Source organism: Mytilus galloprovincialis, chromosome 11 (assembly GCF_965363235.1).
Source record: "Mytilus galloprovincialis chromosome 11, xbMytGall1.hap1.1, whole genome shotgun sequence".
Taxonomy (NCBI): Eukaryota; Metazoa; Mollusca; class Bivalvia; order Mytilida; family Mytilidae; genus Mytilus; species Mytilus galloprovincialis.
In genome coordinates, this window is record NC_134848.1 from 76,860,018 (window position 1) to 76,887,054 (window position 27,037).

Sequence of the window (27,037 nt, forward strand, 5' to 3'; positions counted from 1 at the left end):
ACATCTACATCCTCCTCTATAGTTCCTGCATCACTGTCTCCACTAAACTCTCTAGTCTGTATATCTTACCTGTAGATTCTGTTGATGGTTCCTGGCTTATCTCCCTTACATCTACATCCTCCTCTATAGTTCCTGCATCACTGTCTCCACTAAACTCTCTAGTCTGTATATCTTACCTGTAGATTCTGTTGATGGTTCCTGGCTTATCTCCCTTACATCTACATCCTCCTCTATAGTTCCTGCATCACTGTCTCCACTAAACTCTCTAGTCTGTATATCTTACCTGTAGATTCTGTTGATGGTTCCTTGCTTATCTCCCTTACATCTACATCCTCCTCTATAGTTCCTGCATCACTGTCTCCACTAAACTCTCTAGTCTGTATATCTTACCTGTAGATTCTGTTGATGGTTCCTGACTTATCTCCCTTACATCTACATCCTCCTCTATAGTTCCTGTGTCACTGTCTCCACTGAACTCTCTAGCCTGTATATCTTACCTGTAGATTATGTTGATGGTTCCTGGCTTATCTCCCTTACATCTACATCCTCCTCTATAGTTCCTGCATCACTGTCTCCACTAAACTCTCTAGTCTGTATATCTTACCTGTAGATTCTGTTGATGGTTCCTGGCTTATCTCCCTTACATCTACATCCTCCTCTATAGTTCCTGCATCACTGTCTTCGCTAGACTCTCTAGCCTGTATATCCTTCTGTTGCTCTAAGATATCCTCTACCTAAACAAGAATTCAATGAATTTTTATTTCCTGATTAAAACTACTTGCTTACATCCACCTCATTAGAACTTAAGTGGATAGTTGTCTCAATGGGAATCATACCACATCCCTTTATTTTTATACTGTGGATTCATTTATTTTCGTGTGTACCAATTTTTATGGATTGCGAAAATATTGCATTTTAATTGGTATTTAATTGCCTGGTTTTGTCAAAGTCAGATTACACGCCTATTGAAAATTTGTACTTCAATGAACATTTTAAATCCCGATTAACATTTACCCCTGAGATCAAAGAAAATTGGTATCTAATAATTAATCCACTGCAAATAAATCCACCTACCTGGCTGTCAACCACTGACTGTACATCAACTAATAACTGATATTCTCCTTCAGAAATCCAGTTAAAAACTATTTTACATTTAGGTTAATGCACAGTATGGGTTTTGCTCATTGTGCTAGGCCATCTGGAATGTGTTTACAGCCTGGTCCTTTGGTCTTAATTGGCAATCTGACTACATCTCCATATTTTATCAATAAAAAGCTGATTAAACAGATTTTTCAGTCATATTTCTAATACCTGTCCTATCAACTGATTGGTTAATATACTCTCATTATCTCAAAGTTGTCTCTACTAGAGAATTGTTTCAATATATTTGCATTTTGACTGAAACGAATACTTAAAGTCTGATTGATCAAGGGAAACAACTCTTTCTCAACTTATGAAAAGGTTAAAATAATTTAATAAAATTGAGAATGGAAATGGGGAATGTGCCAAAGAGACAACAACCCGACCATAGAAAAAAACAACAGCAGAAGGTCACCAACAGGTCTTCAATGTAGCGAGAAATTCCCGCACCCGTTAGCAGGATATGGGTCAGGAATTAATATTCTGTCAGGGGAACAATCATCAATGTATTTGTATGTTATTATCTGTTATCATGGTTATTACTATTATCAAATTATATGTTTTATTTTATACATGAATGGAGAACCAAAGTAATAGTTTTTATTACAGTTAACTTTTGTTGTCTCAAATTGGAATTGGCTAGCACTCTAAATATCCTGTGGCTATTTCTACTCCTAAAAAGTGAAATTATATGAGTTAAATTGTGGTTTCTCAGACCAAATTTATAGTCCTAAGGTTAGCTACAACAGCATTTAAATTGTCTTCCTTATTCATAACTGTATTCATGTATGATATTTTTTACCTGTTGCTCAAATTCATCATCTGAACTTTGAGCAGATTTTTGTTTCTCTTCATCATTTCCTGGTAACTGCTCTGCCTCTTCAGTTTTTTCTCCTATTTCACTAACAATGTCTACCTTTTCTACTTCTGTCTTTTTATCTCCAGTCTGGTTTTCAGACATATCTTCATCTTGAATGTCTTCATCTTTTTCCTCAATAACAGTCATTTCTGAAGGTTTTTCTTCAAATTTTTCCTCAATAATAGTCATTTCTGGAGGTTTTTCTTCGTATTTTTCCTCACTAACAGTTATTTCTTCAGTTTTTTCTTCAACTTCTTCTTGCTCATCTTGTATGTTTTCATCTACAACATGAGATTCTTCCAGTTTGGCAGACTCCACATTTTCTTCATTCTTATTTTGTTCAATAACAGCAACTGTAACTTGTGTTGGGGCTGCATCACCTTTAGATTTGACTGCCTCTTCCATTTTCTCATCATTTTTCAGACTAGCTTCATTCTGTTCTTCTGATTTGTCTTGTTGATGATCATTGGCTGTTTCAGATGGAGGCTGAGGAGCTTGTTTTTTATGTGGGATTTCTTTCAATTCTAATTTCAGTTCTTCATCTTGTGATGTTTTAGATTTTTTGACATCATCAGATTTTCTTTTCTCCTTTATATCACTTCCTTTACTTGCCATTTTTATCTGAAAGAAATCAAATTAAATCATTTACTTGGTACAAGAAAATAGTGCAGATTTATGATATCTGCATGCCTCAGAATTCACAAATGTGAGGAAAATGATAAAATATGAAAGAAAAGAATGCAAAGGAGTAACATGACACATAGCCAAGTAAAACAAATATCTTTGTTTATGGTAACAGTCTGAAAAAAATAAGGTTTATCGGTCAGCAACATATTTATTTTTTAAATGAACTTCAAAACCAGATATAGGCAAATATTTCATTTACCTATACATCTCGTAAGCAGCCATTTGTGGAAGTTGTTTTTTCAGTCAGATATGGTTTAACACAATACTTGTTGATGATTTTTGCTGTCAAAAAATAATTTATACCACTGACGAAAATAAATTTGCAGAATTTTCAATGAAAAAAAGTTGGGGTCAGCTCTCAAAAATTAGGGTATAGTGGAGTACAGTGAAAAAACATGTGTTTTTTCTTAAGTCTAATTATCTTAGGGCTATTCCAGAAAAAAGTATGGGGGGTTGGAAGGCACATTGTATTAATAATACATGGGAGATGGGTATAGGAGCAACTTTTCACACTATAATGCACTATAATTCTCAATTACAATTGTCTGAGTGGCGGGTGCTGACAAAAACTGCCTTCCAACCCCCCATACATTTTTTTCTGGAATAGCCCTTATCATTATAAGTATTTTATTGCAACAAATGTTATTATATTCAATACAACACGTGACATCATTGTCTACCTTTCTTTTCAGCTGAGTAACGACTCTTTGTACTTCCCACAGTTGTTCTTCTTTGTCTTGGTCAGATATTCCATTTCTTAACTGTTCATGTAAACTGTTCAGTAACGATTCCTGCTTTAGTAGCTCTTCCTCCAGCTGTGCAGGGCTGTCCGGTAGTTCTAGTGACCACTTGGAATGAGCTGGTTTGATGGGTGGCTTGTACCTATATAAAATTAGACTATATATAGTAAAATCATTTTTATTCAATAAAGCTAATAAATAATTTAAACCTAGCCTTATGTCTTCTTCACTGGTGTACAGGTCAATGTATCTTTGATACGATGATGACTGATGTACCCATATTTTGACTATTTTATTTATTATGTCTGTTTAGTTAACGCATCAATGTATATATAACGGAATTTGATGATCCACCATTTTTTACATTTGAAAATGCCTGTACCAAGTCAGGAATATGACAGTTCTTGTCCATTCGTTTTTTATGCGTTTTGTTAATTTGATTTTGCCATTATGGCCTTTCTGAATTGATTTTCCTCTAAGTTCAATATTTTTGTGATTTTACTTTTTTTTGGACTGCTAATCATAATATGTTTTTATTTCACTTTGTAAACAATAAAATTGAGAATGGAAATGGGGAATGTGTCAAAGAGACAACAACCCGACCAAATAAAAAACAACAGCAGAAGGTCACCAACAGGTCTTCAATGTAGCGAGAAATTCCCGCACCCGGAGGCGTCCTTCAGCTGGCCCCTAAACAAATATATACTAGTTCAGTGATAATGAACGCCATACTAATTTCCAAATTGTACACAAGAAACTAAAATTAAAATAATACAAGACTAACAAAGGCCAGAGGCTCCTGACTTGGGACAGGCGCAAAAATGCGGCGGGGTTAAACATGTTTGTGAGATCTCAACCCTCCCCCTATACCTCTAACCAATGTAGAAAAGTAAACGCATAACAATACGCACATTAAAATTCAGTTCAAGAGAAGTCCGAGTCTGATGTCAGAAGATGTAACCAAAGAAAATAAACAAAATGACAATAATACATAAATAACAACAGACTACTAGCAGTTACTGACATGCCAGCTCCAGACTTCAATTAAACTGACTGAAAGATTATGATTTCATCATATGTACATCAGGCACAATCCTTCCCATTAGGGGTTTAGTATCATACCATCATAACATATATGAGAAGAACATAACCCGTGTCATGCCAACAACTGTTTTTAGAATAAATGTGTTTAGTTCCGACGCAAAGACCTTATCAGTGACTCAATATTAACGCCAAAATATGCAATCTTTAATGACTTGACAACAGTATCGTAATTATATCCCTTCTTAATAAGTCTATTCAAAGGTTTTTTAAGTTTCTGAGGTGAATACTGACACCTTTGTGCTTTATAAAGAATATTTCCATAAAAAATTGGATGTGAAATACCTGAACGTATAAGAAGTCTGCATGTTGAGCTATATTTACGAATGATGTCTTTATACCGATGATAAAATTTAGTAAATGTTTTGACTAGTTTGTGATATCGAAAACCCTGGTGTAATAATTTTTCAGTAATACATAAATTTCTCTCGTTAAAATCTAAAACATTGTTACATACACGAGCGAATCGTACAAGTTGAGATATATAAACACCGTAAGATGGTGACAAGGGAACGTCACCATCTAAAAACGGATAATTAACGATAGGAAATGAAAAATCATCCCTTTTATCATAAATTTTAGTATTCAGCTTTCCGTTAGTGATATAGATATCAAGATCGAGGAAAGGGCAGTGGTCATTGTTAGTATTAGCTTTATTTAAAGTAAGTTCAGCAGGATAAATTTCATTAATATACATACTGAAGTCGTCATTATTGAGAGCCAAAATATCATCCAAATATCTAAAAGTATTATTAAATTTGTTTATCAGATGTTGTTTTGATGGGTCTTTGCTTATTTTTGTCATAAATTGTAACTCATAACAATACAAAAAGAGGTCCGCAATAAGTGGTGCACAGTTAGTCCCCATTGGAATTCCGATAATCTGACGATATACGGAATCCCCAAAGCGAACAAAAATGTAATCTAGTAAAAATTCAAGGGCATATATAGTATCAAAGCATGTCCAATTAACATAGTTTTTTTGTTTATTGCTACTAAAAAATGACCTAAAAGAGTTTGAACATATATATTCACATTCTGATTTTTTGAATGCCCATTTAATTAGGTGTGTGAATTTTTTCTTAATGAGAATGTGAGGCAATGTGGTATACAGGGTAGAAAAATCAAAACTTTGAATAGATTCAAAATCACCAATATAAGCATGCAATTTATCAAGTACTTCCAACGAGTTCTTGACACTCCAAAAGTAATTTATTCCACTATTTTCGAAGGCCTTATTTGAACAATTTATTATAAGGTTTTTAATTGTACCAAGTGTGCTGGTAAGAAGAATAGACAATTTAGTAGTTGAACAATGGCTTGAAGACGAAATAAATCTATATTTGTAAGGGGTTTTGTGTAGCTTCGGAAGCCAATACATTGTTGGGACTTTCATTGTATTTGGCTCTGCTTGTAAAGCTGTGGCTAAAAGTTTATGTTTGTTACAGATTTCGTTTTCTGAAAATGGAGTCAGTTGGAATGTTGGTGAATTGGTGATTTCCTTTTTCAGAACCTCAATGTAAAATTTACGTCAAACAATAATAATATTATTAGCAGCTTTATCGGCCGGGACAAAAACAAATTCCTTGGCTAATTCTTTTAGTTTATGTTTGATACGAGAAATAGGTTTATTTTGGTTATTGTTAATAGTAAAATGTTCTTTAAAATGTTGAATACGTATATCAACTATCTTCATTACTGAATTAAAAAAAGAGTCCAAAGATTTTTTGTCAGCTTTTTCCCGTTTTATCCATTTTATACAGTAAGTATGGAGTGAGTCGTGGATGATATTACGACACTCATTCCAATTAATAATTGACGGGGGACGATATTTAGGTCCTTTACTGAGGAATGATTTTAACTCTCGGTCTTGAACGATGTTAAGATCTCCTGTTATAACATGGGAAATGGGTCCATAAATATATTCGGAATTACTGCAATTACATGAAGTAGGTGTATTTTCACTGATATTAACATCTTTACACAATTGACTATAATTAAACACAAATTTCCGGGTAGATTTCTTGTAAATATAACAAATAAGAGGTAGCTCAGTATTGTCAAAATATCAATGGAATTTGTTCTTTAACAGAATGGTCGTTAAATATACCGGCAATATTTACAAAATCGTAGCCTTTATTGACATACTTAATTTTAATAAAATGCTTTTTATGATCTTCAGGGCGATCAATTTTGGGAAATAATTTAGAATAACAATATGCCATAATAATTTGAACAATTTCATACTTAGGACTACTATATGAAATTGTGTTGCAATCCTCCAAAATTTTATTTAACTTATTAACCGGTAACGAACAGAGTTTTGTTAACAGATAATGTCTGCCGTTGTTTTTTGAAATAGAAATTAGGTCCGAAATATTGGTATGATTGGCCCGAAATTTTCTTTGATTGCGATTTGTTCTACGACCGTGAGAACGGTTTTTACGAACAGTTTTAGAAACTATATCCAAAATGTTAACGGAATTGGTTCTAGATATATTACCAATTCCCATGATATTATCATTTAGACCGAGAGGGTAAACTGTCTGTAATTTTTTAATCCAATTTAATTCAATTATTTTCCGTGATCGTACAAACTTTGAATGCGATTCACCAGGCTGCTTATTTACTACTTCTAAAGGTTGAACTGCTAAATATTTAAAAGGATGGTTGTGCTTCTTAAGGTGTTGATAAATGATACTTTTGAATTTATTTGGTCTTTTAAAACGATACAGATGTTCTTGAGTGCGTTTAGATAAATATCGTCCAGTTTCTCCTACGTACTGAATACCACACCCCGGTTTGTTTCATGTGAGTAAATAAATAATACTGTTTGTTTTTCAAGTTATATCAGTTTCAAAATTTAAAGAAAATGTGCGACAATTAAACGTGGACCTTACCGTATTGTTGGTGGAAAGACGGGGACATGTAAGTCATTTTTTGGCATGACACTTATCGATAGAAGGGTAGCCACGATTTTTATTGTTAAAAATGTTAGCGATGGTAGTATTTTTAGATAACCGATTTTGAAGATTGAGACGTGTAGATACCCTTTGAACAAGTTTAGTATTTAGTATTTTTCCATTTCTAAGCTTCATAATTGTTTTGTTAGTGAATTACATAATAAAGGAGCAAAGATTGGCGTCCAGAATATGAACCAGCATACAATAATTTAAGTTATGTAAAATTGATAAATTTGTTAGCTGAAAATGTCAAACGCTATCAGTATAAATTACCCGAAAAAGATAGTGTATATCAGGGTAGGATCCATATTGTCATTTCAACATGTCGATAAATGCTGGAGATAAAAAGACGAGGCTACTTAGAGCCAGATTCATTCACCTGGATTTTTTGTGTAGATCAAGGCTAGAAATATTTTGCTGTTTATTGTATATATGTATTTAAACATGTCATTTAAAATTTCTCTCTATCTATCATCGTTGATCTTGTTAAATTATTTGTAGCTCTTACTTTCCTGAGTATTTTTATTGAATAAAGTTACTCTATCTATCCTAGTTTGTACCAAAAGTAAAGAAATAATTAGTTATTTGTAGGGTACTAAGCGGAACATTTTTGCCCCTTGAAATATTCTCTCTGGCTGTCATAGATTCTGTAAACAGTCATGTAAAAAAAAATACTAATTCAAATTACTTTATGGCGTTTTATGTTTTTCACTTACTTTTTGAGTTCTGTATGTTTGAACAATTGTTTGACATGAGAGAAGGGATCGTTTAACACTCTGTGACTAATCTGGACTAGCGGTCATAAAACTTTTCAGCACAATTTTTGTACTCAGACTCAAGAATCAACCAATCAAAATGCTGGATTTCATGTTTCGAGCATGATTTTTGTGCTCCGAGCACTGAGCAAAGTTTTATGCCTTCAAGGCCTGAACTTACTTTTTGAGTTCTGTATGTTTAAACAGTTGTTTGACATGAGAGAAGAGAACGTTTAACACTCTGTGACTAATCTGAACTTACTTTTTGAGTTCTGTATGTTTGAACAGTTGTTTGGCATGGGAGAAGAGAACATTTAACACTCTGTGGCTAATCTGCATGGTAGGACTCAGTACAATGGACACATTTTGTAAACTCATCTTATTTTCTTTTTGCTGAAATAAAATAAATGAATAAAAAAAAATGGCTTGATTTTATATGTGTTATTTTCGGGTAATTTAAGTATTTACCTTGTAACCTATCATTTACAAGTGTCATATGCACTATCATCAGTCACATATGTCATATATTGTATATGTATCCATACTCTCTCAATGAAATGTGGCATATGTATTATCATTTAGAATAACAACATCTTATTCGGTTTGGGTAAATCATGTGTATTTGTTTATCTCTCAATCACATGTGTCATATGCACTATCATTTAAGATAAGAACATCATGTTATGTTTTGGTAAGTTAAGTCTTTTCCTACCCTCTCAGTTTCATGTATCATATGCACTATCATCAGTCACATGTGTCATATATTGTATATGTTTACATACCCTCTAAATCCCATGTTTCATATGCACTATTATGCAGTCACATGTGTCATATACTTTATGTGTCACCTAGGATAACAACATCTTATTATGTTTGAGTAAATCCTGATTCAAAGAGGTTTTTTTTGTGCATTTGTCATATATTGTACGTTATTACATACCCTTTCAATGACATGTCATATGCACTATCATCCAGTCACATGTGTCATATATTGTCTGTGTTTACCTACCCTCTCAATGACATGTGTCATACACACTATCATCCAGTCACATGTGTCATATATTGTACGTTTTTACCTACCCTCTCAATGACATGTGTCATACACACTATCATCCAGTCACATGTGTCATATATTGTACGTTTTTACCTACCCTTTCAATGACATGTGTCATATGCACTATCATCCAGGATAACAGCATTCTGTTAGGTTTGGGTAAATCATGAATTAGTTTATGGAACCTCTCAACTTTACTCTTTTCACTTTTCAGAACTGAAAGTAAATCATGTAAAGATTTAAAAGCCTTTCAAATATCAGTCCAAATACCTGTAAAGCCTATCACATAAAACATATAACAAAATATATTTACTAAGTGTTTTTCATATCTGTTTCAAAACGATAAATTTTGGCAGCTCAAACAATAATCACTTAGTATATATATCTAAGCAAAATCATATCACTGATTTCAAAATGATTATACTCATATAACAAATTAAGTAAAAAAAAAATATTCATGAACACACTTGTGTATCAACATGATCAACGGACCAAATAATAAACTTAACAACTGGTTGCTAAATCAAAATTCCCTGCTGAGTGTATTAAAATATAATTTTCAAAAGTTTTCAAGGTACATTTATAGCTTGCTGTTTGGTGCAAGCCAAGGCTCCGTTTTGAAAACCGTACTTTGACCTATAATGGTTTGCTTTTAAAAATTATGACTTGGTTGTCTCATTGGCACTCATATCACATTTTTTTATATCTAATTCCAATAAGATATCTAGCCACCAAAGACCAAATGATGTAGCCTACACAGATATAAATTGCTTCAATAACAGGGCAGACCAACCCTTTAAGTTATTTCCTACCTGAAGCTTCCTCAAACTTTGGCATCAGCCATGCTGTAAGGACAGGTTCTGGTAACTCCCTAAGGAACTGTTTTAGTAGACTTGCCACAATGTTAGGTTCATGTTCCTCTAGGAACACAGGCAGACCCTTGTTATAACAGTCCTTAAGGAGCTGGATCTTAGACTTCACACCAGAGATTCTGTATATCCCTTCACAAGATAGCCCTGTAAGATTATAAATGATGTTTTTAATTAGTAGATTAGTTTAGTTTAAACATATTTATTTATAGTGGATTGGGAAACAAGTTTTGCAACTTATATTAATCCCTTTCCACTTTGCGGGTGCGAGTGCTGCCTTGTAGCGGCATTAGCCTGCTCTTTTTCGAAATCTACAAGGGTGTCTTTAACGTGAAAGAGATATGGCTCTCTCTCTTAACACGGTTCAGCCATTTATCGTCCCCTTACGAAGGACTATCATCGTTTCCTCAAGAACATACTTGCAAATGGTGTCAATGGAGAGCCAAAAATTCAGTCCCTGAAATTTTCATCCTAAACGGGAATTGAACAAGGAACCTTTGTGATAGTAGTCCAATGCACTAACCACTACACCACGGCTCTCAAACAGTTCCTTAGTAGATTAGTGTGAAAATGCAATGGAATAGGTGTAAAATAAAAAGTATAATTCTAAAGTTTTATACCATTATCTATTTGCAGCATTTATTAAGATTTCAACAATTAAATTGATCTTATGTTTATATTTAAGAAATAATTGATGCAAGCTAAACTTTATTGTAGTTTTAACATGGGTAGGCATTATATTCATGATTATTTTTTCCCAAGCAATAGTGAGGGCTAAAATAACACAAATATAATGCCAACCCATGTTACACATGTATGGTGGCATATAGTTGTTTATTTATGTGTCATTTGGTCTATATATAAATGTTGAGAGTTTTCTTATTGGTAATCATACCACGTCATTTTATATCATATTGTGTTTAACATACCATGTTCCTCAATATAGTCAATACATTCCCTGAACATAGCTGGGAGTTCTACTCCATCATAGCATCTATTTCTCTCCACAGCCAGGGTTAGTTGTACTCCAAATATGGCTTTCTCAGGTTCTTCTACAAATATACATCATTCAATAATAATAATAATATACACCTAAAACATATAGATTTTTGGTACTTTTTGGGTGTTTTTTTCTAAAGATAACTTTTAGTATGTGTTTTTCTACATTTCTACCAAGTCTGTTTTGATTTAAAGAGATATACATGAACATATTGTTGTGCTTAGCATACCCCTACTAGTAGTTCAAAGTATTAGCAAACAGGTTGTAGGTGTCAGATTGATTCAAAAAGCACAAACATGTTATAACTCATGGTTTTCAAGCTGCTGACCAAATATCATGTCATTCTATTTAGTAGTTTCTGTGAAAATAGTGACTAAAAGATTTGTTTGACAGATGAAGGAATACACTTCTTAGGTGATCACAATATAGCCGCTGGCTCCATTCAAGAAAATATTACGATCTAACTCAAAAAGAACTTGAATATAATTCATTATTTGATTTTAAACTATTCTAATGAGGAAAACAATTAAATTTCAGCATTGAAAATGATCGTTGAAAAAAAATCCTATTTAACAACAACAACAACATGCTTTCCTTCTAAAATAAAATTGTTCTTTGTAGAAGTCACCATTTTGTTCCTTGCTCATGATTCGCTGTTTCAGAATCTAATGCATCCTAGGTAATATTTTCAAAAGTGTACACCAAAATGATTGGTTAAAAATGTCATAAACAATGAAAATTCATCCAATGACGTGACGTTATCCTCATTTTAAGGTACGAACAATGAAATTACCCATAATTCTTTAGATTCTGAACCAGCCAATTGGCTAATGATGACAATTTTTTCTATTTATCAGATAATTAGTACATAATAAACAAAGGTAAAGAATTAAATTTAGGCGAATTATACTGCTGTACTCTAGTACATGATGTTATTATTGTTTTGGTGTACTTACTAGATGTATTATATTGGTGTACTCTAGTACGTGATGTTATTATTGTTTTGGTGTACTTACTAGATGTATCAGTTGCTTGTTCCTCAGGTTTTGGTGTACTTACTAGATGTATCTGTTACTTGTTCCTCAGGTTTGTTCTTCTTTTTATCTTTCTTATGTTTTTTGTGCTCTTTCCCTTCTTTTTTCTTTTCTTTTTCTTCTTTTTTCACCTCTTTCTTTTCATCCTGCAAGCAATCAATTTGAATTTGTTTTCATTTCCTTTAAAAAGACTGATTTTACTAGAATACATTTATTTTAGCCAGACTTTACTGAACATGAACTGATTAATTGTTTGGGAAGGTCAAGAATACTCCAGATTACATTTTGTTTGTCATAGTACTTAAAAGTTTCATTAAAATGGTGCAATAAATTCTGTAAGTCTTCACAGAATGGGGATATTTTTGTTCAGTTTCCAAATATTTTGTAGTGAGTCAAATCTGTAAAACTAAATATCAACTTTGAGTGGCCTTTTGAAGCCTTGCAATTTATATTTTACCGTGTGGTTTTCTATGTGGTGATGTTATGCTATTGTTTCAGAAAAAGGGAGAAGGTTTAGAACCATTAAAACGTTTAATCCCGCTGCAAATGTTTGCACCTGTCCTAAGTAAGGAATCTGATGTACAGAAGTTGTCATTTGTTTATGTAATTTATATGTGTTTCTCGTTTCTCAATTTTTTATATAGATTAGACCGTTGGTTTTCCCGTTTGAATGGTTTTACACTAGTAATTTTGGGGCCCTTTATCAGTCAGGGATATGACTCTATAGGGTTATTACAGAAAAATAACATACATTTGTTATTGTTGGCTAAAAAATCAAAAAACTGTGATAACATACATACCGGTATGTTACATGTTTCAAAGGGACAATATACATCAATAGTTAAGTTAAAATGTATAAAAGTTCTATTGATATTACTTTTGTCTATATGAATACTTAACTATTGAAAGATATAACAGTTCATAGTTTGTCAATTTTGCATAATACACATATATGTTATTACAGAAAAAAAATGCCTGTTATAACTGAAGGGTGTTATCACAGCTTCTCTATATCACTTCAAAGGATTTGCTAAGACATATATCATGCTTAATTACAATGTATTTTAATTTATTGTAAGAAATAATGACCAGAGCATGTAATGAGTTTCTGCGCAAATTTCTCAGTAATTCCCAAGTGTCTTATATAATAAGTTACATTCCTTTAAGAACCTAGCCTTATTATCACAGCTAAGTTTATCCCTTAATAACCTTGTCTCATTGATTTACCATGTTAATCAAAAATGTATTAATTTAATTAAAGAATTAGTTATCAGACTATGCATTTAGTTTCTGCGCAAAGTCTCAAGAGTTCCCTAGAGCCCACTATAAATGAAATAATTTTACAAATAACAAACATATGTTATTACAGATTTCGAAAATTTAAGGAATAAAGAGTAGACAACTCATGAAAGTATCTGTAATAACACACACAAGTTATTTTCTGTAATAACCCTATAGAGTTTTATCTTGACTGTTTATAGCTTTTTGTTCGGTGTGAGCCAAGGCTCCCTGCTGAAGGCCGTACATTGACCTATAATGGTTTACTTTTATAAATTATTATTTGGATGGAGAGTTGTCTCATTGGCACTCACACCACATCTTCCTATATCTATTTTGGATATTTTTTCATGATGACAACAAGGATTTTAATAACAACCTTGAATACCCATGAAAGTCTCATTTTTTTACATAAATAAGGTCAGTAGTTTTCTCGTTTGAATTGTTTTACATTGTCTTATCGGGGCCTTTTATAGCTGACTATGCAGTATGGACTTTGCTCATTGTTGAAGACTGTATGGTGACCTATAGTTGTTAATGTCTGTGTCATTTTGGTCTTTTGTGGATAGTTGTCTCATTGGCAATCATACCACATCTTCTTTTTTATATTGCATGGTTTAAGGCATGTTTTATGTTATACACTAGTTTTAGCTGATAATTTATGTATGTGTCTGTCTGTAGTGAGGAGTCTGTTATTTAGTGGTTGTTATCTGTTACCACATCAGTTTTCCTTTTTTTTTTGTCCATAAATCTAGACATGAGCTTTCTCAATTGAATTCTTTTACATTTGTAATGTTGTAATGTAAGGCCTTTTAAAGTTTCCTATTGCTATGTCATATAAGTTTTGCCCATTGATGACAGCTGTATTAAGACGACCTATAGTTGATAACATCTACAGCATTTAGTCTCTGGTGGAAATCTCCAGTGTTCTCCCAAGGGTTTTTTAGCATCATGGTAATATGATGCTATTTTTCTTGAATGTGATATATGCTCTTTGAAAGGTTTTTCTTATATAGTATGTTATATATGAATGTGAGGCTACTGTTTTTCGAAAACAAGATGGTATTTCAAATATCCCTGTTTACTAGGATGCCAAATGAAATTTCAGGGGAGATTACTGTTGTCTCATTGGAATTGGCAGTCATACCACATTTTCTTTTTTATTTGTATAAACACCACAACTATACCTTGTCTTTGTCTTTCTTCTTTGTAGAAAACTTAAATCCTTTTGGTTTCTTTAACTTTGATGGACTCCTGAATATTGAACAAAATATTGTATCAGACATGTTTTCTATTCAGATAAGATTTTTAATTCTGATCAGTGAAAATAAATACCAACACTTAAAAAAAGGTTTGTCATAAGAACTACAGGGGTTAAAAAATTTTGTAACAGCTTACTAGCCCAGGACTTATTGGCAGCAGGATTTCACTAGCCCTGTTGGAAGAACTGCTAATCAATCAAAACTGACCTGCTAGCCCTAGTATGCCTTAAAAATTAAAAATCAAGAGTTTGCTGCATAATACAAAGTGGGTGTCCTTTGTTTTGAAGGAGACATTATACACTGTACTTTATATTTTTTGTTAATCTGCTATTTATTCTGTTGGTGTTTAACCTAACTTAGTTGTTCCCACATTCAAAGCAGACTTTTTCTTGGCGTGCTTGGGCCCACTAACGGCAATTTTACAGAGCATCGTCTGTTTTTTTTCCATCAGCAACAGCCAACCTTGCCACCTAGTTCTGCCAACTTGTTTTTTTTTGGCCAAATTGTAAAGATCAAAGAGAAAAAACAATAGATCAAAGGAAAATGCTTCCAAATTAGCATGAAAATGTGTGAGTCTCGCGCTAAAGACTTGGCAGGTTTCCTGTCTTGGACACTATAAAAAAAATTCCACTTTTCCCGGTTGTATTTGGCATTTTGGGGGGAGGAATTGTTAGTCTCATTACCCCCTTCATCTACAGTTTTTTGTTTTGAAACTGATGAAGTTCCTGGGGTTCCCGTATTAAAATATTAAGAAATATTTTGTTGCATGGGTTTGTGCTCAAAAGCTGTACATGTGCGACAAGACAGGTCAATACTGATCAATACATCATATCCCCAAATACCGTTGATTAAAAATCTCTGCATAAGCAATGTACAATACCCCAGGCCATGGTATGAGAAATCGATATTTAAAATTGGCTATTTTGGGCACGTCAAAATGTAAATCACAAATGAAGGAGATAACCTTACTTAACATCCTCTGATGTCACAAGTGACTCGTCAGAATCATCCTCATCAAACATGACATATCCTTTATCTTTCTGTCCTTTCTTTCCATCCGTTTTCTTCCCCAACAAGTTCTTTCTTCTGTTCTGTTTATCATGGTCATCATCTCCTTCAAAAAAAAAGTCTTACACAACTTAGTATAAAATTTTAGAATTTCTTTTAAACAGTACAACTTAGTATAAAATCATGGAAACACAGACATGACAGACAAAAACAAGTTGTGTGTGAGAAAATTAATTAACTGTCTTTTTCACAATAAAAGAAAAATTGTAGTCATGAGTAATCAGAGTAATTCATGTAACACACATGATACAAGACAGTCTATTGGATAACAAGGTAATACATGTAACACACATGATACAAGACAGTCTATTGGATAACAAGGTAATACATGTAACACACATGATACAAGACAGTCTATTGGATAACAAGGTAATTCATGTAACACACATGATACAAGACAGTCTATTGGATAACAAGGTAATACATGTAACACACATGATACAAGACAGTCTATTGGATAACAAGGTAATACATGTAACACACATGGTAAAAGACAGTCTATTGGATAACAAGGTAATACATGTTACACACATGATACAAGACAGTCTATTGGATAACAAGGTAATACATGTAACACACATGATATAAGACAGTCTATTGGATAACAAGGTAATACATGTAACACACATGATACAAGACAGTCTATTGGATAACAAGGTAATACATGTAACACACATGGTACAAGACAGTCTATTGGATAACAAGGTAATACATGTTACACACATGATACAAGACAGTCTATTGGATAACAAGGTAATACATGTAACACACATGATACAAGACAGTCTATTGGATAACAAGGTAATACATGTAACACACATGATACAAGACAGTCTATTGGATAACAAGGTAATACATGTAACACACATGATACAAGACAGTCTATTGGATAACAAGGTAATACATGTAACACACATGGTACAAGACAGTCTATTGGATAACAAGGTAATACATGTAACACACATGGTACAAGACAGTCTATTGGATAACAAGGTAATACATGTTACACACATGATACAAGACAGTCTATTGGATAACAAGGTAATACATGTAACACACATGATACAAGACAGTCTATTGGATAACAAGGTAATACATGTAACACACATGATACAAGACAGTCTATTGGATAACAAGGTACAGTACATTCCGGTTATTTGCATAGCCTATTTGTCAGACGAAATTATGCAATAAAGCGGAGTATGCTTATATCCGAAATGCCAAATTACGGAGTCAAATAACATCGTTAGTGCAGATCAACAAAGAAGGAAGATGAACGTCCATAGTCCACTTACAACATATTGAATGCTTATTTATTCTAATAAAAGTTATTTGTCTAGTGTCATACATTTTATTTCATTGTGTATTCTTTCAATAAAGATTATAAACACATTTTGTTTAGTTTATTTATGTACCGATTTTTCCTTTACCTGAGATACGAAAATAAAATTGTTCTAAAAATAGATTTGTTTCTATGACCCAGATGTACAAATTACATTGTTACACCTTGTTTAAAATAAACTGTTTAACAATACTACACAGTTTATAATCATTGTAAACAATAATTGTGCAATGAACTGCCTTTGATATTCAGTATTTACCGATTACACAGTGATGTGACACTGTTACTTTAACACCGCTAGTTTCGTTTATGCAAAGCAGTTCACAGGTGATGGGGCCATGCACGGGTTATTTGCTGGACACGAGTGTTGAAAGTGAGAAATATATAATAATCAGAAGTTAAATTTCTTTTAAAAAATATTAAAAAGAAAAGATTAATGTATAAAATTCTTCAACCATATATAAAAGCCCTGTAATATTTAACATAAATGTAGATCACCCAAGCTGAATTACGAGATTACACATTGGATAATGATCGATAATTAGCAGGCGTTAATGTTTTAAAAATTCACCCAAAATGGAATCTATGAACAATGTTTCAAATCCAATCAATAATTAACACCTTTTGAGATAGAAGATCATAGAATGGTTGTGTTTTTACAACAATCAGCTGATTGACATTTTTATGACCTCGAGGCTTAAAATAGAATATGGGAAACTTTACCTGTGTACACATCGAGGACTTTTTTATAATCATATAAACACGAAAGATACTGTTTTAAAACTTTATTTGAATAACACACAAGTAAATGTGAAATAATAATGAAAATTATGATGCATTCAAGTAAAATATACTTACCAAATTGCCGTTTCCGGTCAAAAATCTCGTCAGTTTTAACAGAGCATATTTAGCTGGCGATTATTTTCTATGCAATAAACCGAAATGCCACTTGTAAGGCTATGCATATAACCGGACAATTTAACATTAGGTGATTGGGAAATGGTTTCGTGCAGGAGAAAAGTATGCAATTAACCGAATTATGCTATTAAGCGGTATGCAATTAAGTGGAATCGACTGTAATAATATATAAATATATTAAATTATTAATGCAAGTTTGATGACAGTTTTTCTCCTTCTGCTTTGAGGCACATTTTCCGTATAACCACACAACCGCCAACACTTCAAAAGCCTTGAAAGTGTGGACTTAGCTATTCCTAAGCATTTTGAAAACACTGCTTGCTCAATGACCACTTTCAATTAACTTATGATAGCTTTTTTGTTGTCATCTGACAATTCTTTTCCGCGTTTTGATGTTTTTGTTGATATCAATAATGGCTTAACTGCACTACGATTCTAGTTTAAAAATCTGAATTCACAAAGTTAAGTTCGAGTAATTCCCCTTTGATTTTCATGATTTTACGTTACACAACATCAAAAATGATGTTCTTAAAAGTCTGACAACGAAATTCATCACCAAGCAGTGTTCCAAGTGCTGTTAAAAAATGTGAACCAATTAAAGCACCATGCTGTATATGCTAGACATGCCTTTTGCCTCCAAAAAAACAGTGATTTTTGAATAAAACAAGTTAAAAAGGCAGAATAAAATATTAAGTGCGCTTTACCTGTATAACCTTTATCTGTTTCTTGATTATCAAAACTCATTGTAGGTCAGTTTCTCTATACCATGTACACATTCACATTTTTGTCGATTTTCTACACATTGTGATTGTCTGTAATGAAAGAGATATCATCAGTGATCATGAGCAGTTTGTTCTGCATTTTTGTCATCATTATGTCAAACAGGGATAGACAACCATACAGTATGGGTTTTTCTCATTGTTGAAGGCCTTATATAGATGCCTTAAATTGCTTACATCATCATCTGATCCACAATATTTTAACATGTGGGCTATGCGTTATAGGCTTTGGTCATTTAGGCATTATAGTTATTAATTTCTGTGTCACTTGGTCTCTTGTAAAGAGTTGTCTCAATGGCAATCATTCCATATCTTCTTTTTTATATGTATATATGCCTAAAACAAGTGTATCAAACATGGAGTTGTTTTTTTATTTCAATTTTTTTAATTTAAGTTCCAACTTTTATCTCAAGAACCAAACAAACATGACATTGAGCACTCAGTCAGGGTTTAAAAACTTACAAATCTTTGTTTATCTACTTGAAGATGAAAGTTATATGTAAAATTTACATGCATTTGTGTAGGCTTTTTTTTATTTTATTTTCAAGGTTTGAATTATCTCCCCTTTAACTTCTCGAAAAATGATTTTTGTTTGTTTTGGGAGGTCACAACATGGCTTAATAATGTTCTTTCTGGTTTGCTAATTATGTTTTATTAAGAGATAAAAATTTGACCACCGAAACTTACCAATGAAATTTCTTATCAATTAATTGATACTTTGATACATGTACATGTAAAATGTAGCACATTTCTCTCTTACATGTCTTATATATATATCTATAGGTTACAAGAATGCAATTATTTGTTTGCCTTTTTTTTTGCAGAAAATCATATTCACATTTTACAAAGTATAGAAATATCTTCAATTTTTGCATGCCTGAGCCATTAAAAAATATGCTTTTTTCAATAGGCGAAAAAAATAGACGATCTTTTTCAACGGGTAATACAAATGACCGAATAACACTGTTATTATCCAAATAACACTTGTAATGACCGAATAACTTGTAAAAACTGACAGGCTTATCAAGCAAAAGACAATTTCTAGATGAACATTGTTGTTTTTTCAATGGAATTTTTGTCTTTTTACCTATAAAAAAAATCAAGCTTGTGAGAAAAATGTCAAGAAAAAGTTATAAATACTTATTGAAGTGATCTTCTCATATTACTTGTTTCAGTGATTTTAAAAAGTCTGTGTCTATTTATCATGTTTATAGATTTTTTTTTAATATTTCACAGCCCAAATCACTTGAAGAAGTGATTCTGAAATCACATGTTTCACAACCACAATTTTACACCTCCTTTACAGGAGATCGGTATTAGACGTTTAGTCCCAACCACCAGGGGCGGATTTAGGCAGGGGCGTGGCGGGCGTGCGCCCCCCCTAAAATTTGCAAAGCATGGGTTATCCGCACATTATAAGTATCCAAAGAGACGACGAAAGCTAGCCTAATGTCGTTGCATTCAATCTGTTTTAACATTCAAACAAGTATTACTATATAAAACAGTAATTTAACAGAATTATTTAACGTGATTACTAATCAACTGATCTATTGTTTATTTAAGTTCTATAAACATGTTACACTTCAAAGGAAGGTGTCAAAGGCGGTACTGCGTTTGATGACAAATATCATAGGCTTTCAGCAGTTAGAATAAACAATTGTGACATTGTAGTTGCAGTTTTAATAAACAATTTCTTTGATAATCGAAGTTCAAAAACATCCCTACATCACTTTCCCACGAAGAAGGTGGAAGTGCCCTACCCGCTATTTGGGTTATTTCATCATGGCACGACCAAGAAAGCAGTCTAAGTTAGATTCTTTCTAAAGGAGAGATAAAGATTATGGTTCAAGCGAGAGGTTAGTTTGTTAATTTGACTCATTATTTAATATCTCTGTGACAATATATGATTCTCATTTGATATTTGGTTCGGTATTGAAATTTTTAAGTTAACCGATTTCATTTCACAATATTGTCTGTATGCGTGCATATACGAAGTCCCTACTTCATTTTCCGAAGAATATATTTGATTAAATTATAGTAATGTAGCACCAGTTTTCATAACAACCATTGACATAAAATTCGTTTAGTTTTTTTATTTGGAGAATCAGTTAGCACCAGTTTTCGTAGCAACCATTGATATAAAATTTGTTTAGTTTTTTTATATGAGGCCTAAATTAAAATATTGTTTGTTTGCCCTTTTCCGACCCTATGTTTTGAAACAGGGTAGGTAGGTAGGTAAAATATTTTATTTTTCTTTCCCAAAAAATAACTTAGCTCGGTACATTTTTTGTCATGGGTAGGCAGGTAGGTATAATATTTTATTTTATAGATACAAAATCTGCATGATGTCATTTTTGTCTGTATTGCTTTTGTTTAAGTATGCTTTTGCTAATAAGTTTCTAGGACTATTAGTATAATAGTCCCAAGTTTTGAAAAAAAAATATCATGTAGAATGTGAAATTAATTCATATGCACTACAACTTTTTTTCATATTTCAAAATATAGGGCTGTGCGGCATATTTTAAACATTAACATACCTGGAATTTTTTAACTTGCACTAATAGTACTCTGTACCTTGAACGCTTACTTCAAGGTTCAAACCTAAAGTTTTTCTGTAAGCAGGTAAGAAATAACTTTGTTCTGGTAAAATATGTCCGGGCATAAATACATTGTACATTACTAGTAGAAAAAGTCCCTAGAGTGTTTAAATTTTTGTGTGTGCCTGTGTTTCCAATAAAAATGCTACAAGAGTTGAAACTCAATTGTCACGTATTTTACACCGCATTTATAAATGATCTGTATGGAAAAACTTGGCGATTTTACTGCCAAATATTCTCCCCTTTACAGACCTTTGGTTCATGTCAGATATAAATCAGAATATATCAATGCTGGTCGAAGGCATCATTAACATAATCATCCTAATCTACGGACCACCAAAGGCCATCCCTACATAGGATACAAAGTCTGTTTACAAAATATTTTGTACACACGTTGATAATTTAGTATTGGACGAACTTTTTTTGAATGAACCCTGCTCTTCATGTATAAAGACACAGAGTAACGTTCGTTAAATCATGATTTCAAAGCTTTCAACATCGATTTCAAACAAATGCTTTGAAACTCCAAATGCAAGTGTTCATTCATGTCAAACGCTCATGTGATACCAAACGGACTAGACCTTATACAGGAAAGATAAAACCTGAGAATTCCGGTAAAAAAGTTTTGAGCGGGAAATACAAATATAAGATTTTTGGTAGGAACAAAAAATAAAATAAAATAAAATCTTGCTGGTAAACATAAATAAAAGATTTTCAGGCGGAACAAATTTATAGGGTCGGTCGGTAAAGGGCAAACAAGATGGCCGCCGAGCTGAAAACACTGTAAAAAGTCAGCTCCCAGTTTTTTGCAGTTTTTTGTGTTTTATATGAATTGTTGCATGATGAAAAGTGGATAGACTGATAGATAACATTTTGCTGAATCATTGGAAGCCAACTTATGGGGAAAATTTGGTGGAACTTTTGTGATATTTACAGAAAACCATTTTTTTGGATTCAAGTGTTCACCTATTATTGATTATATTTACTTGATAACAAAGGATTTAATTCAATATGCCTGGAGGCAACAGCCTTACAAGTAACAAATCTGTGAATAAAAGTGGAAAATGTGGAAACACTGTTCAGACTTTACTAGCTGCAAAATTAGATAAAGTTGACAAAGAAAAAACTGAAAAACCTAATAAACAACCAAAAAGGACTCACTCTGAAGTGTCAAATGAATCAAATACAAGTGTTGATCTGACTGGTATAATTAGTATACAAAGGGACATAGAAGAAATTAAACAAAACCTGGAGGGTGGATTAAAAAAGATAGACCTTGAAAATGCAACAAAAGACCTTGTTAAGTCAAGTGATCTGGAAGTCATTGTAACTACTATAGTGAAGAATTTATTTAAAGAATTTACTTCATCCATAGAGACAAAAATTGATAAAAAAGTATCAGAAGTAATAGAAGAAATGCAAGAGAAAATAGATGCATTATCAATAGAAAATGAGAACTTGAGGGAGAAAGCAGAGGTAGCTATGAAAAGCCTATCTGCAACAAAGAAAGAACTACACCAAAATGAACGACTGACAAGAGAAGCTATTACCAGCAGCAACTACAATGAACAATATTCTCGCAAAAACAACATAAGAGTTATAAACTTTCCATGGCGAGAGCGACAAGATCTGCGTGCGGACTTTATTAGTAAAGTGAAAAGGGACATGAATGTTGAACTTGAGGAAAGAGATGTTGTCGCCATCCATAGAATTCCATCTGACAAATTAGGACCAAAACCTCTTATTGTGAGACTATTTAGTAGTGATGTCAAACGAAGAGTGATGCGAGAAAAGAAGAATTTACAAGACCATGTAAGATTCTATGATGACATTTCCAAAAGGAACATTGAACTGATGAAAAGACTAAATGAGACTGAATGGTTCAGCGACGTATGGTACTTCAACTGTGGTGTATATGGAAGGACATCTGATGGTCTGCAGCTGAAGTTCAATATATTTGATGACATTTTTCTTAGATTGAGACAAAGGAAATAAGTAGTTAACTTAGTACTTTACTCTCATTGTTACATGTACATTATGTCTTGATGAACTTTGATTTATTTTTTAAACATGTTAAAAGTGCTCTTCTTATTTTCATGGGACAAATCTTAATACTATAAAAGTTGTCTCCACTTTGTAAAATAGTTGACTATGTCATAACTGATAAATCATATACAGGATATATAAAATTGAAAGAACAATTATACTGCAAAAAACTAGAATTTTTTTTTTGACATTAATTCAATCAAAAATGTCTGCCATTTTGATGCTAAATTCTTGTTTTTATCTCTTTCTTTTTCTTTCCAGTCCTTTATTCTTTTTATTAATTATTGCATTTCTGCAATATCATTCCATTACATTTTGTTTTGGTCTAGTTTATGGTGAGTTATCCTGTTTATCATTTTTATGCATCTTTATGTTGGTGAAATGTTTTTCTTTAGTATTTTTACACACATTGAGAATAATCAGATATTACTGTTAGATTTTTTTAAGGTCATATTATGTGCTAGTGTATTTACTGACATCATATCATGTGTGCCCTGAAGGTATTAACTGTTAATTGTCAAGGTTTAGGAGATAGTGTTAAAAGAAGAGATGTTTTTAACTATTTAAGAACAAAGAATTACAATATTTACTGTTTACAAGATACTCATTTCTTATGTGAAAATGAAAATAATATAAGAGCTATGTGGGGATATGATAGTTATTTTTCATCTTATAGCTCAAATTCAAGAGGTGTAGCAGTTATGTTTAATAACAACTTTGAGTTTAAGGTCCTAAAAGAAAAAAAAGATGTTGGTGGTAACTATTTAGTATTAGACTTAGTTGTTGATACTTTACACTTTACATTTGTAACTATTTATGGACCAAATATAGATACTCCTATATTTTATGATCAAATTATGTCAATTATAGATGATTTTGGTAATGATAGCTATATGATATGTGGTGATTTTAATCTTGTTCTCAACTCTGATATAGACTATTATAATATTTACATGTAAATAACCCAAATGCTCGGGAGAAAGTTTTAGAAATCATTCAGGAAAGGTGTCTCATTGACCCTTTCCGTGAACTTTACCCAGATTTGAAGCGTTTCACATGGAGAAAAAGAACCCCCTTTAAACAAGCACGGCTAGATTTTTTTCTTTTATCTGAAGATTTACTATGCTGTTTGAAAAATTGTAATATCGAGCCTAGCTATCGCTCTGATCATTCTATGGTTGTATTAAATCTAGAATTTAATCCTTTTGATCGAGGTAGAGGATTGTGGAAATTTAATAATTCATTATTGTATGATCCAGAATATATAAAGATTGTTAAAGAAAAAATAGTAGAAGTTAAAAAACAATATGTAATTTATGATATAGATAGAATTGAAGACATGAATAATGAAGATCTCCATTTTAATATTAATAGTCACTTATTTCTTGAGACAATGTTGATGGAAATTAGAGGTAAAACTATATCTTATTCAAGTTATAAGAAAAAGGTAAAAGAAAAACAAGAGAAAGATCTTAGAAATGAAATTCTTATTTTGGAAGAAAAGGTAGATGAAGGTTCAATACAGATTTTGGAAAATAAAAAATGTGAATTAGAAAATATAAGAAAAGAAAAAATAAAAGGGAAGATAATTCGATCAAGAATACAATGGGTAGAAGAGGGTGAAAAACCTACTAGCTATTTTTGTGGGCTAGAATCAAAAAATTTTACAAATAAGATAATACCAAAAGTAGAAAAAGAAAATGGAGATGTAATTTCAAAACAAAAAGATATTTTAAAAGAAGTAAAATCTTTTTATGAAAATTTGTACAAGAATAAAGACAAGTCAAAGGGAGATAAATTCAGTAAACTTAAAGAAGGATTGAAAGATATAAAATTAAAAAAACTAACTGATGATGAGAAAAAAAATCTTGAAGGTGAAATAACAATTGAGGAAGCTGGTTTGATATTGAAAAATATGAAAAATAATAAAACACCAGGATCTGATGGTTTCTCCACAGAGTTCTTTAAATTTTTTTGGAAAGATTTGAAATTTTTTGTTGTAAACTCCTTGAACTACAGTACTGAGATTGGTGAACTATCTGTTACGCAAAAACAAGGAATCATTACATGCCTGCCGAAGGGAAATAAGCCTAGACATTTCTTAAAAAATTGGCGACCTATATCTTTATTAAATACAGTATATAAAATTGGCTCTGGAGTTATAGCAAAACGCTTTAAAACAGTTTTAGATAAACTGATAGATTTCGATCAAACTGGATTTATTAGTGGGAGATATATTGGAAAAAATCTTCGTTTAATTTATGATATTATGCAATTTACTGAGGAAAAAGATATTCCAGGACTTTTGCTGCTCATAGATTTCGAAGAGGCATTTGATTCGATTTCTTGGGAATTTTTAACCAGTGTCTTGAAGTTGTTCAATTTTGGAGAATCAATAATTAATTGGGTTAAAGTTTTTTATAACAATATCAAATCAGCTGTAAACCAGGGAGGACATTTATCAGAATTTTTTTCTATAGAACGAGGCTGTAGACAAGGTGATCCCTTGTCGCCTTATATTTTTATTCTCTGTGCTGAGATATTAGCATTAAAAATACGAAATAATGATAAAATAAATGGTATTACAATTACGCAAGTTGAGCACAAACTTTCACAATTTGCTGATGACACATCTCTTATTTTAGATGGTAAAGAAGAATCTTTGAATGAAGCATTAAATGAATTAGATTGGTTTGGAAATATATCTGGTTTAAATATTAATTTTTCTAAAACACAAGTTATTTGGATAGGAAATAAAAAGTATAGTAATGAGGTATTATGCCAAAATAGAAACCTTACATGGGGAGAAACATGTTTTAAGGTACTAGGTATAAGCTTTGATGTTAATCTTGATAGAATTGTAAAAATTAATTATGATGAAAAAATTGTACAAATTAAAGGTGTAATAAGACAATGGTCAAAACGAAATCTTACTGTTATTGGTAGAATTACTGTAGTAAAGACATTGATATTGCCTATTTTAAATCATTTGTTTATATCCTTACCAAATCCAAGTGATGATATTTTAAAAAATGTTATTCAACTTATGTACAATTTTATATGGAGTTCACCAATTGATAGAATTAAGAGAGATGTTTTACAAAATGATATTGAAGATGGTGGACTCAAAATGATAAATCTTAGTGCATTTATTTTAGCACTGAAGTGTACATGGATAAGGAGATTATTTAAAACAGACAACAAATGGCAGAATATTTTTTTGTCAAATGTTCATGTAGAACTTGAAAAATTTTATGGTTGTGGAAGTGTTTATATCCAAAAATTACAGCAACATATCAAAAATAAATTTTGGCAAGATGTTCTGAAAGCATGGCAACTTCTTAGAGAATAAGATGAATATGACAGTTGGGAATGCTTTCTTGCTAGTCCAATCTGGCTTAACAATAATATAAAGGTAGCAAATAAACCTATTTTTTATAAAGATTGGTTTGAAAATGGTATAAGATTTATAAATGATATTGTAAATGAAGATGGGACCTTTTTCTCTCATCAAAAGATAGAAGAAATGTATCAGATAAATGTGA

At 32.1% G+C, this 27,037-nt stretch overlaps 1 protein-coding gene across 3 annotated transcripts in view; it reads right to left on the reverse strand.

Moving 5' to 3' along the window:
- Nucleotides 1–18,882, reverse strand: part of LOC143052833 (uncharacterized) — a 37,274-nt gene extending 18,392 nt beyond the window's left edge. For all 3 annotated transcript variants that reach the window (XM_076225942.1, XM_076225939.1, XM_076225941.1), the window contains exons 1-11: nucleotides 18,775–18,882; nucleotides 15,712–15,856; nucleotides 14,668–14,734; nucleotides 12,228–12,348; nucleotides 11,098–11,220; nucleotides 10,112–10,315; nucleotides 9,397–9,515; nucleotides 8,508–8,638; nucleotides 3,367–3,568; nucleotides 1,943–2,620; nucleotides 605–734 (exon numbers count right to left, since the gene is read on the reverse strand). In XM_076225942.1, coding sequence (XP_076082057.1) covers nucleotides 605–734; nucleotides 1,943–2,620; nucleotides 3,367–3,568; nucleotides 8,508–8,638; nucleotides 9,397–9,515; nucleotides 10,112–10,315; nucleotides 11,098–11,220; nucleotides 12,228–12,348; nucleotides 14,668–14,734; nucleotides 15,712–15,856; nucleotides 18,775–18,814 — 1,960 coding nt within the window. In that variant the 5' untranslated portion in view covers nucleotides 18,815–18,882. The remainder of the gene's footprint in view (nucleotides 1–604; nucleotides 735–1,942; nucleotides 2,621–3,366; nucleotides 3,569–8,507; nucleotides 8,639–9,396; nucleotides 9,516–10,111; nucleotides 10,316–11,097; nucleotides 11,221–12,227; nucleotides 12,349–14,667; nucleotides 14,735–15,711; nucleotides 15,857–18,774) is intronic.
- Nucleotides 18,883–27,037: the final 8,155 nt, after the last annotated feature.